General features: G+C 43.3%; 2 protein-coding genes across 2 annotated transcripts in view; one reads left to right on the forward strand and one right to left on the reverse strand.

The window, feature by feature from the left end:
- Window positions 1-3477, reverse strand: part of LOC118412793 — a 15455-nt gene extending 11978 nt beyond the window's left edge. Inside the window, exon 1 of the mRNA XM_035815814.1 lies at window positions 3179-3477. Coding sequence (XP_035671707.1) covers window positions 3179-3331 — 153 coding nt within the window. The 5' untranslated portion in view covers window positions 3332-3477. The remainder of the gene's footprint in view (window positions 1-3178) is intronic.
- Window positions 3478-3662: 185 nt separating this feature from the next.
- LOC118415017 overlaps window positions 3663-13390 on the forward strand; it is an 18707-nt gene continuing 8979 nt past the window's right edge. Inside the window, exons 1-2 of the mRNA XM_035819387.1 lie at window positions 3663-4314; window positions 5194-5283. Coding sequence (XP_035675280.1) covers window positions 4054-4314; window positions 5194-5283 — 351 coding nt within the window. The 5' untranslated portion in view covers window positions 3663-4053. The remainder of the gene's footprint in view (window positions 4315-5193; window positions 5284-13390) is intronic.

The raw sequence follows: 13390 nt of genomic DNA on the forward strand, positions 1-13390 counted from the left end.
GGTCCAAAACAAGTAGCGACCTTCGGGAGCGGAACAAAGCTAACAAGGCTGGACTCTAGGCTAGGAGTTCGGGCGGGCCGAAATATTCTCTCCCGGCATTAGTTGGACATCGCGCACCAGCATTCCCCATAAAATAAAAGCCTCCTTTCTTCTTCTGCTTTCGTTTGAGGCTGCCTCCCTTGCTAAGGAAGTAAGAGGCTAGTTCGCACGTCGTTACAGATTGGCTGTTACTCACTCACTGTTACTAGTATGTGTCATATTAATTACATTTGATAATTATAGGGCTTGAGGCGTTTCGTTTTGTCGCAGAAGAGAGGGCAATGGCCAATCCGGTCACTACTGGCCCCGACGCCTAACATCTGCTTAGAGAATAAGCCAGTCTATTTTGAACGAATAGTGCTATAACAAAGCAACAAACAACAAACTATATTGATGAAGTTCATTGATAGAAACTTCACTAAGAAGTAACCTTTAGAACATCAAATGTCCAACATATTTTAAAGCTCTGCCTCTGGGATAGACACTATCCTGATTGTTTCCAGTGCCAACATAGGCAAACTTCTTGGCTGAAGTGAAGGGCCGACATGCCCCCAGGGAAATGTTAGGGTCTTACATCCTGGGGTGATGGACAGATGAGCACATACAAACCAGCCTGGAGTACGCCACATGCCCCGCTACCAGATTTGACACCCGATCTCATCTCTCATCTCCGATCTCCTAATACCTATCCCGCCTCTCAGTGTCCTCACGGGCGAAGGTCCTTTTACACTACTCTCCAAGCAGAGGTTAGGCACCGGCTGTTTTTGTAACGTTTTTTTTAGTCGTTTATATCGGGCTTTCTATTTTGTATTGCATCTTGCTGTATCAAAACCTAAGGTTTACAGCAAGATAAAATACAAAATAGAAAGCCTGGTACAAACGAATAAAAAAAAACGTTTAAAAAACAGCTGGAGCCTAACGTCTGCTTAGAGAGTACTTATACACCTCAATCTCATCTCAATCCCAGCAGAAATAAAAGCACAAAATCGCAATGTCTTCAAGATGCCCCGGTTACACCGAGCAGTGGAATAAAAACCGAATTTCTTGTTTTGCCTTTCTATATCTATGTGGAAACTAAGCCAGTGTCATTGACCAAGTTTTTTCCAATGTTGGGAGTTCGGACTGGGCGCTCTCCGGCCATATGCCTACGCTTTTATCCCCACTGGGTCAACCCCGACAAGGACAGATTATTGTTTTAGGCAGGCGGGCAGGGCCAGGCAGGGATAAATCAAAGTGGAAGTTTTCAGTGTGGAGAAAACCAACCTGCAAGTTAAGTTTAACCCAAGAAAGACCGGTAACTGGGTTACGGAAGAGACGCCACAAAAGGCGAAATTCATGATATAAAATGTTTTTAAATCTAATATTATGTCTGCCTGAAGACATGATGGGAAACCTAAGAAAGTCAAATGAAATCTACTTCACAGCACCGACCGAACAAGTGTACTGTATTATTTCAAGCTCGCCTTGAGAACAGACCCCAGGCTGATCTAAAAAAATATCTATTGTGTTGCTCCAAAGCTTTTTTTTTCAACCTCATTGGTTGGACGAAAGACATTATGAGATCGGGCAGGGGTTTGGTCTCCAGGCTAGGATCAAATCTCAGATCGTCAGAAGTAAATCGTTTCCCCACTGTTTTGTTTGCTTTTCGAAAGCCAGAAACGTGCATTAACCTGGAAATCATCGCTCTTTGTTTACGCTTGCTCTAAACAAGCATGTCACAAGTTGGACCTTCCCTCAAATCTGGGACAAATTATCCTGAATGCCAGACCATTTTTATGGTCTACATACAGTCTACACAGGCCTGCATATCGGCTCTGGGACAAATAAGGTTCTAACTCAAATTCTAAGCAACTTTTACCACAGGTTGCGCTAAGTCACAATCTGACACCTAGCCTGGATACCAGCCCCTCGCTCTATACTATAGCCCTTTCGCGGTAATGTATAATCCTTATGCCAGGGAAGGTCCAAGCCCCAGTCTCTATTTGCACTCAGAGGTAATGGCATCCAGTTTCTGATAACTATACCCGCTGTGCGAGAGATAATCAGGGCCCCCGTGTTGTGTTTAGCGGCGGGGCAAATCGGTTGCCGGCCCGAAGTGATTAGCGAGTATAGCACGGCGGTTTGGATACCAGGCTATCTGACACCCAGACTATCGCAAATAACGTTCAAGCAATATGACACGGATCCCATATACTGTATAGCAGGATGTCAAACAAATTAGTGAAAACTAGCCCTCATTTTAATTTGACAAGGAGAGACAATTTCGACGAAGTTTACAACACACAAGAATCCAGACGTTTACAGACTAGTAGTATTCACTTCAGTTTTAGACTACCCTCAGTCGGACTTATAGCCAGGGCCGGCTGAGAATTTGCTCCGCAGCACGGTAGGTTTTCCGGAGGACCTAAGCACTCCGTAGCGGACTCATGCTGGGTGGAAGTTGCAAATTATCACCCTGCACGACTCCTCTCACTAGTGTTTATCTAAGCTCCTCGGGAAGGTAATGATTATGACCTCGGAAAGATACGTGCATACCTTTTACTTTTGATTTGACACTTTCTCATAACATTCGTTAACTTAAGTGACCAGTGCTGGAGCTTGACTTACAGATACACAACAGTAGGACTGTTCCCCGGGCCTACACGGGCAAACTCCTCGGCTCCAGGGCCAACATACCCACAAAAATTACCAATGAGCTGAGGCCGACTGACTCAGGGTCCTACTCATTGACTTATTCTAATGGGGGCATATTGACCTTGTAGTCGAGAGGCTGGCCTGAGTAGACGCTAGAAACAATCTGACATAGTCACACAAGACAAGGTAGTAACTAGGGTATGCGACATAACTCCCTTGGGCGGAAAACGCTGTACTGTGATAACCAGGGTAGGTTCACGTATAAACAGAAAAATAATACGTGGAGCAATATATGTAGAGAGCGACTACAGAAACACAGAAAAGGTCAGATATGATGATGAAGTCAGGGTTTAATATTCAGATTTTGCGTTCTCTCGCTGAAAAAAAGTCATTTTCGCGCCCCTTCCAACATAACACACAGACAGGTATGCCCATCTAGAACGTTGCGTGCGAAATGATAGATTCGTTAAAAAAAACTATCAGTAGACTAATTGTTCACACTTACCTTCATAAAGCCAAAATGGCCGTGCGAAACAACATCCGCGACGGTCCCCAAATCTTTAAAATCGCCATCCACCAGCACAACCTTGCCGCCGTTCGCAAGCTGGAACCACCACTTGGCCGTTTTCAGCTCGATGATGGGCGCTGAGTCGAGCATGTTAGATTTCCGTTCGTAGCTAAGTTCTTATAGCAACAACTAGATCACAAGCGCCTCGAAGGATACGAAATACTGTCAAGAAAGCAGGAATGTGACCACACAGCAGTTATAGCGGGGCAACTGATTCAGAACAGACAGCATGAAAACCAGTGTCCGGCCTGCGAAATGACGCCCCTCCTCTACAATATATCAACCTGTCACAGGACATGGGAGGCACACATTTTGACATCTGTAACAAGAAACGACCAGTAAATTCCATTGATGCTAATTCATTCATTAAATGATCTTTGAAAGGAATGAATTTTATAAGAATCATCAACTGTGTGGGAACAAACTTATTAGGTTGTGTTGAATGAGATTTTCCTCCCAGGTCAAACACTGGCCACACTCGTTCCCGCTCCTGAAGAAGTCACGTACACAGTGTGTTGAATGATATTTCCTTAACACTTGTCATTACACCAGATTCCTCAAGCGGCTATTCTCAAATGTCGTAATCATTTGATGTATCTCGAACTAGTAAACGATTGACATGTAATGACGTAGTCTCACTTGTAAAAGTGTTTCTGGTGTAAAATGTTGTTACCGTGATCCATAAATCAAATTCAGCTCTGACAAGGGCTGGCTCATCAGACCACCCGGGTCAAGTGACCTCAGTATACAAGTGTTTCTGATAAGGATAGGATGTGTTTTTCAGATGGCAAGTCGTAGTGACAGAGCTGGAAATGATGTTTGAGCTATTCTATCCGTTCGTATGTATGGTAACCCTTTTAGCCATACATTTGCTTTTCTTCTTGAGTCGTGAGATTAGCACCGTGCAGTCTCCCAATGGAACGATTCTGTTCAACATCGTACCACCGAATGGACCTCGCTTTGACTTAGAAATCGCCGGAAAAGACGCATCTGTACGTAAACTTTTTGAAGAAGTATCGGCGTTCACTGGAATACCGGAGTCGACATTTCTACTTTTCAAGAATGGCCAGAAGGTAGGTTTTCATACTTCTTTATTTGAATATTATGTCCCTGTACAAATAAAAAAGTCCTGCGCGATACTTCTTGCAAACCTGTTTTCACGTAGGCCCCAGCCTGGATTCCAGACTCCAGTCGGATCTCAGTAACATCTATCGTATCATAGTCAAACTCTATGTTAGCCCTAGATCCGAGGATTTGGGCTGTCTGGCATGCAGGCTACGTAGGCCCCATCCATAATTTAGAGAATTTGTAAGAACGACCTTCAATGTGGCGATAAGGAAAATGTACGGTTATTTCTCGATATGTATTTGAACTAATTCAGTTTGAGTTTATTGAGATACCCTTTAGCTCAGATTGAGCTAATCTTCCGGGGTTCACATAGCCTGGAATTCAGTATCGTGGCCTACCGTAGTTAGTGTATGCTTTGTACGGGGCCAGTGCATCTCTCAGCCGCCGGGGTAATAGGCCACAGGCGGTAGGATTTTCACCCCGGCTGAGAGCTGCACTGGCCCGTACAACGTTAGCCTACACTTACTACGGTAGGCCGTGCCACAACGACACTGGATTCCAGGTTAGGGTTTATACAAATAAAAAGACACACAGTATACACAAATACATAAACAAATACAATAGCATCCACTGAAATACAAATCAGACTTACATACGCATATATACATAGATAAAGTCTAGTGCGTTCCACTATTGTATACCTCAAAACTTGTCCGTGTTACTATACTTGTAGATTTGTGAGTTTCGAACTAGATGTCTCGCACAAATGAATAGCCTTGGTAGACTTGATTTGATCGTTATCTAACGTTAAACGTCCTGAAACCACGAATTGTAGACATGAATTGAACGGTGAACCAACCACTTTTTTCGTTGTTTTTTTTTAGATTAACGTCGATACCCAAGTTGGAAATGGCGGGATAATCCATGTACACATTCCCGTCCTCGGGGGAACGCCACCAAAACCAAGGAATGGGGTAAGTGGATTGTGTTTAATCTGTAGTTTTCGCCACCGTCTTATCTTGTTTAGGCCCACTCATGACATCTCACATTTATCATCTATTCTTTTTGCTTCAAATCTTTCTTCTGTGTTGCTGACAGCTATCACCTTAAATCAGCTAACCCCAAATATGAAGCAAACATCCGGCTCCTTGGCGTTTTACGTATTCACGATTAGTCTCACTCTGGTAACCAGAGAACAGCGCTCTCGGCTACGACTCTTTCCCTAGCCCAGTAGCAGCAACATGCCCCGTAAATCGAATTAGCCGGCTTGGGGAGGTACGCCGCCGCGCAGTAGCGTAGGCGGTATAATTCCCTTGGCCGGCTAAGTTGTACATGTATACTCTCCGAACAGAGGTTAAAAAAACGTTGAAAAAACAGCCAAAGCCTAACCTCTGCTTGGAGAGTAGTACATGTACTCTAATATCCAGGGTAGATTTAGTCTTATCCTTCGTCACGAGACGTTACAAAACGTTAGAAAAGGACTTAACACCGAGAGAAATCTGATGATTTTTACATCTGCGCAGCGCGTCCGAATGCAGGGTCAGACATATGGTTTGGTGATAAATCCAGTGATCAGATTTCTTTCTTCCTGTCCCAAGGCTGGATCAGATGTAGATAATGATCCATGGCATACATTCCCGCGGCCATCGCTGAACCAGCAAGATTGTTGCGAGGGGAGGGGGGAAGAGTCAATTTTCAAAATGGGAGAAATTAGTTGAATATTATCACAATTGTCGTGGTAAGCATTTCAATGTTTGAACATCACTGAACATTAGTATAAAATCAACTCCTTTGATAATCCAATAAAGAAAAACATCCTAATCCTCTTAATGGTCCACTAATGAACACTTTGGTCCCTAAATTGAAAATATTCTCAAGAACAAAACATGTTCTTGTAGTTGACATGTACAACCACTTTCAAGACATTTGCATTATCATTTCGCATTTCTGGTATTTGAAATTTTGAGATTCCATAGCAGTCATAGTACTCTCCATGCAGAGGTTAGTGGAAAAGATTGTGACATTTCTACCATATCTTTCGTTTTCTGTCGCAGAGTGCAGACTGAAACGGGGGCTATGATAGAAAAACCACAATCTTCCCCACTAACCTCTGCATGGAGAGTAATTCTGTAAGCTTCTTGGAAATCGTTACCACGGACGAACACTGGCCGATCACAGCGGGTAATCTTCGCTATGGATTTCAGACCCCCAGCGAGGTCTAAAAAGTTAAATGGTGTAGGCCATGGATACCATCTGGCATCCAGGCTAATCTAGCCGATCTGTAGACAAAATTAATGAATCTGTTCTTTCTGTCTATATAGATATATGCGACAGACAAAGAATGGCATCTGTGCCTGTCTTGAAGTAAACGTAATTGACCAAAACGAAAGTTCTTCATAAAAAGTTGTTGCTTTCGTCTTCCGGGAGGGACGTAAAACGGGGGTCCCGTGCTCGAGGAGGTGCCTCGACCACGTTAATCAGCCTCATTACTCATAATGGGTACCTACTGGCTGGCAAAATACACCTGGTGATTTTGTCTACAGCAAAGTAAACGATTGCAAGCGTTGTTTTGATTGGTGCGAATGTATGTCTGTTTTCTGAAAACAAATTGGCTACAGATCTAAATTTCGCCAGGAGGCGGGTACGTGTAGGTCTATCTTATGATCTTTAATTCAAAGTGGATTTTCAAAGAAAAATTGTTATCTTGACTCATCCGTCCTTTCTTAGCTATTTCAATTTTACTGAGTTTTATCCTGAGAGTCATTTCCTGTTCTTCTGTTATACCCTTGTCACATCGGGCGAAAAACGATCGGACGACGAATCTGTGTGCGCTAAATGGTATTTTCTTGTAGCTTGTCCGCATGCACGAGGTCATAGGATGTTTATTATGATCATAGATATATTCTAATAGGCAATCGATTGAGTCCAACTTACTCTCCAAGCAGATTTAGGCTCAGGCTGTTTTTTAACGTTTTTTTTAAATTGTTTTATCTGGCTTTCTATTTTGTATTATATCTTGCTGTGTCAAGCCGGACACAGCGAAAAAAAATGACAAAATAGAAAGCCCGATAAAAACGACTAAAAAAACGTTTAAAAAACAGCCGGAGCCTAACCTCTACTTGGAGAGTAAGTCCAACTCACTGTGACAGGGACGGGTTTCATTTGAAAAATACGTGCGGCTCTCTGTCGATCTTGAAATCAACCGAGCTTTCAGCATCATGAAGTACGACCGTTGACAATGTGACAGTGCCACAGGGGTATAGAATGGGGAATTTAGAGAATAAGCTCAGCGCGCAAGCAAAAGATGGTTTTACATGAGTCTCTAACTCACGTTCCTTAAACTTGATCCGGGGCAAGTGCAGACTGTCTCCGTGTATTTGTTCTCCAGTGTTTATTTTCCTTCGGTTGGTCAATAGTCTGTGTAACACAAACTCTGCTGTCCGGGGCTGCAACTGGCCCCGGCGGATGTTGGTATAGTATAAGCGAGATTTAATTAGGCTAGTTGGTCGAGTACTGATATATTCCAAAGCTTCCAATCGCTGGTTTTGTCAATGAATAAAGATACTCTTTTTACATACACCCACAGTTTTGTCATACAGAAATCTTTATTGACACAACAAAAGCGCAGCGACTAACGTAAGCTCCTTTACAACTACAGTGTATTTACAGTACATATAAACAGACATATATGGATGTCCCTGGATATGATTTTATCGACGCTTCGCCCTCGGTGACCGTTAGTGAGAATCGCATTGAGTAAAGTTGTAACAGGGTCAACCTGGCCCTGTACCATATCGTAATGTTTTAGCTGTATTTTTCTTGTAGTTTCCAAGATACAGAGATATGTGCCCGTCACACTTAGCCTCTACCAGGCTCCGTGGTTCGGTGGTCTAATTGTAGAAATTTGACAAATAGAGTCAACGCTAGAGGAGTCAGCTGGCCGAGTAGAACCATTTTCCGACCCACGTGGTAGAGGTACGTCACACTACCCCTGTTCTGTTCTTAGAAAGAGGCGGGCGGCCGCAGTAAGTTAATGACCCCAGAAGTTCTATAATCACCTTCATCTCAGGGGGGCTGGTGCCTGATGGTTAGATTGCCTGGGGACCGCACCATATGTGGGCGTGGACAGGGGTCATTATGTAACAAAAAAGGACAAGCAAATGTAACATGCATTGGCACAATACCGGTCATAAGCCTTATACCGGTCGATTAAAAATAGTGGAACTTAAAGAGATCTACACATGCAACAATAGTTATTTCTGAGGTATGCACACTTCAGACATCTAGGTGTCCAATACATAATTTACAAAGCATCGATAACAATGCATTCGAAGACAACAAGGCCAAAAGTTTTCAGGTCATTTTCGGGGCAGGCGAGCTCGTCGTGGGACAAACACACTGTCACGTTCATCGCCAGATTTGTAGATAATAATCACATGTGCTCACGGCACAAGGTGAGCATGATTCAACAGCAATCTTGAATTTCTTTTGGTGACCTACAACTCGTGTAAAAGTGTGAGGAACCGTTGCATTATCGCCCGGATCTACGGCTGAATGGGTCAAATTGAAGGTAGCAGAACACAGTTTTCGGCCTATGGGGATTTCTATAGTTAAGGGCCTCAAGGTGACTAGCTTCGACGCAATGAAAAATATAGTAGGGTGCACTTTTGGAATACCAAAATCGGATATGTTTGAGTTGAAGGTACAAGCCACAATATATTAAAAAACAAAAAAATACTGTCGGCGTATCGTCTTCTCACGCCCTCTTTGAAATGCCCCTCTGCGGAGGTCACAGAACTGCAGCCGGCTCACGCTAGAAAGGCAGTTGCGTAATGGAGCGCATTTATACACAAAATAGAAAACTTTCACAATCCAAACCATGCAGTCTCAGAGTCGACACCTTCCGTGACCACGTAGCACAGGTTATATCTGGCTGCCCCTCAAATAAGGCTTTTTACCTCTCCTTCAACAAGTTTATCCGTACTATGTTATGTACCCGCGTCATACACCCCGGGGTTCGCCCACTAATACTGTGTTCTGCTACCTTGAAAGAACTTGACCTTGGATTTTTTTTTCGTTCAGACAACAAAACTAGTAAAGATGTAAACTTCTACCAATCAACTTTCCCCACTTTCAAGCGGTTGCTGAGATTTCGGCAACTTTATACTTTGGCACCTGCCACTAGGTAGGCCCCGTACAGGGCTTATAGAACGGGCCATTTAGTGGTCTCATTATCTGATCAAATTCACTATTCTGGCTGCTCTTTTCATTAAAACGGAGACAATCTGTGCCTGTTGTTACTTTAGGAGTGATTTAGGGTCAGATTCAAGGTTAGTTGCCGCAGAAAAGGGGGGGGGGGTGCGGGTTTCGGGCCAAAGGCGCTTTCACACTAAGTCCCATAGTTAAAGCATAGGGAAAGGCCCAAAGTGGCCGTTGCCATGGCAACGGCCGTCTGACGGTAGAACAAACAGGCTTATTTCAAGGGAGTCTACGCCAGGACCTGACATACCAAGCAACTTTGCCCAAATATAACGCTTTTGTCAGTTTTGGGCCAATACCCGTTGCGGTTGAAGGTAGCAGAACACAGTTTTCGGCCTATGGGGATTTCTATAGTTAAGGGCCTCAAGGTGACTAGCTTCGACGCAATGAAAAATATAGTAGGGTGCACTTTTGGAATACCAAAATCGGATATGTTTGAGTTGAAGGTACAAGCCACAATATATTAAAAAACAAAAAAATACTGTCGGCGTATCGTCTTCTCACGCCCTCTTTGAAATGCCCCTCTGCGGAGGTCACAGAACTGCAGCCGGCTCACGCTAGAAAGGCAGTTGCGTAATGGAGCGCATTTATACACAAAATAGAAAACTTTCACAATCCAAACCATGCAGTCTCAGAGTCGACACCTTCCGTGACCACGTAGCACAGGTTATATCTGGCTGCCCCTCAAATAAGGCTTTTTACCTCTCCTTCAACAAGTTTATCCGTACTATGTTATGTACCCGCGTCATACACCCCGGGGTTCGCCCACTAATACTGTGTTCTGCTACCTTGAACGTACGCCGCCATTTTTAATGCTACGGCCAGCAGTAAAGTTTTACGTCATAGCGGTTGTGACGGACCAAAATTAAATGAAAATTCTTGTCAGTATACGCCCATTTTCTCATGACTTTTTGTATGCTCATGCAGATTTTTGTTTTGTGCAACTACTAACAGGAAAGAAAGGAACAACAGAGGATGTATAAAGGTACATAGCGGCAGTTAATTGTGCCGTGTTTCGTTCGGCCGGTATAGTGCACCCCCTTCCAACCACACGCCCGTTCTCCGTGCAATTCCGCGGTGTGTTCCAATTACGATATTATGTTTTTAGCAGGACCAGAGAGACAAAATAATTTACACAGAAGAAGTGGCAAAGGTAAGCTGTAACAGCAACATGTAACTGGAGAAAATGATGCGTTGATCATTTGCCAAATTAGCATTGCTTGAGAAATTGCAGTAAACCGACCGGTATTATGCCAATGGATGTTAGCAGACTTTCGTGTCTCTTTTGGGTCCGATGTACAATTCAAACATCAGCAGCTATTGCAAACTAACTTGTAGTAAGGGACGCCTTCAAGATGAAGGTCGCTACCAACCATACCGATTACAAAGAGACAAACTTTCACCGAAACGTCGGGGAAAACAAAGCTGTATCTCTTTATTTTTTTCCCAAGGGGGTTGATTCTTCTTCAAATTCTTTTTCAACCTTTTTGGTATCATTTGGTATGATAACCAGGTATCACTGGGCCAACCGTCTATGAGGTCAATCCTGGACAATTCGCACGTACTTGACGTAAGTGGTTTAATTAGGTGATAATGGACTATGCACACGCCAAAGCGTTTGTCACATTTGGTGCCATTTTAACCACAGCGTGAATTCGTCATGGATGGGCAGCAACAACGAATTCGACTGATATATTTGGAATTGACGTCAGCTGACTTGCCCTGTAAAATTTACCGTCAGACCCGCCGTTACTATGGCAACGGCCGCCAAGACCACGGTATTGGACTTAGTGTGGTCCAAAACCCGCTGGACACCCGGGGGCCCCCTCCACTTTTCCGCCCTAAAAAAGACTACATGTACATGTAACCCCCAACCCAAATCACTCAGAACGTTATAAAAATGTGCTCTCCAAGCAGATGTTGAGTCGCGGAGATATAGTAGTAGTAGGGAAATTGCTTGGAGAGTAAAAACAATAGTCTGGCAAGCTCCTTGTGGAAAAAAAGTCAACAAGAATTTTGAATTTGTTCAGATGATAATGAGAACAGGTAGCGTCCCCTCAAATAGGCTTTGGGGACGGGGCCATTACACCTGCGGTAGGCGCCGAAATGGAAAGTTGGTCAGCTCCCAGGAACCATTTCCGTTCTAATACTTGGTACAGTTTTATATCTTGACTACAAGTAGTTTTATTGTATGAAAGAAAATAAATCCAAGGTCAAGTTTGTCAAAGATCGCATAACAGTATTTATGTGCGACCCCAAGGTCGGGCACAGATTAGTGCGTCGCAGTTCTTGAAAGAGCCATAGAAATTGTTCTGTGCACATCAGCGAGTCGGAAACTGTGATAGATGGTAGACGAATACGTAAGTTTCAGTGAGGCTGTGTAACTTGAGTTACGATGGTTGTTTGATTGGGTAGAATTTCGCACTTGGATCCCGTGCCTGCTACTTCCGGGTGTCGGTTGCAGTATGGTGACCTCCACTGGGGGTCAAACAAAGGTAGTTTTGATAGGAAAACGAGCAGATAAACGTAAGCTCATTTTTACATATTTTTTGTTTATTCTACCCTGAACTTCAACAAGTTCAATTTTGGGAGAGGAGAGGGGCACCGCCTAGGCGCGCCTAGGGGCCTGTTGAGTCAGGCAGCTGATGTTGTGCTATACCCCTAAGGCTGAAAATAAAAGCTATGGGACTGATGAAGATGACAATAGATTTGGGATCAAGGAAAATTGGCTCTTCTAAGAGAATATTTATCTTATTTTCACATACTCGGGTGCTTAAAGGGGCCCTAAACTCCAGAATTGAGTGTTATATTCCTATAGATTAGGTATCGATGAATTCACAACCAGGAACTTTTTTGGGATATATATACATAATTTCACTTGTGGTGAATTACGCGGGGTGTGTGTAAATCTCACTATTAAACCCATGCAGACCCTACCCATGCATTTCCTATACGTGTAAACACTTCCTCCATCGTGAATACGTTCGGCATAAATAAGGGGCGATGTGCAGACTAAGACGGCCTATAGCTATTGTTCAAAAGACAGCAAACAACACTAAGCAAGACGAATTGTCAACATTGCCCCTCGAATTGGTTTTGTAATCGATCTTTTATCACGCCATGTCGGACACATCGTATGCAGCAAGAGCCTCAGCTTATTTTTTAAACTAAAGCGTACCTGGGGAGTTAAGCACAATACTGAATGCTTTCACATGTACGCGCGACTAGTGGGTATTTTATCGTATAATGTGAAGTAGCATGGGTATTTCACTTCCTGAAATTAATATCTCTACGAAAATTACACCCCCTCGTGTTTAGGACATGAATCCCTACAGGCAAAAAAAAAAAAACACTGTTCAGCACCTTCAGCACGCCCCTTCCCCCAGAATTCTACATTTATGTCATACAAGAGGTCAATAATTTAAATGATTTACATTACTGTAACCTGCAACCTCATAGACCAGCTCCACTACTTATCAGAGTACTTAGATTGGTCCTGTATGCTAATGACAGTCGACTGGCGATGATTCAATTAATTCATATGACTACACTTAAAGATTGAGAAAGGTAATGAGAGCATGACACGCTCGCTCAAACCGGATCGTGGGGTCTCCCCCAACCTACTGTGGCAGACAAAACAGAAATCATCAAGCTGACAAAATAAACAAAGTTTGTTAGGTTTCTCTAAAAAAAAAAGAGCAAATATACAATCTTACAAACTTGAAAGAAGCATGTTTTCTGCACCCCATTACCTTATGTGGTGTATGTTTTACCTTTGTTAAGTTTATATGTTCGGCGTGTTTACATTTGGGCATGTCTGTC

Source organism: Branchiostoma floridae, chromosome 4 (genome assembly GCF_000003815.2).
Source record: "Branchiostoma floridae strain S238N-H82 chromosome 4, Bfl_VNyyK, whole genome shotgun sequence".
NCBI lineage: Eukaryota > Metazoa > Chordata > Leptocardii > Amphioxiformes > Branchiostomatidae > Branchiostoma > Branchiostoma floridae.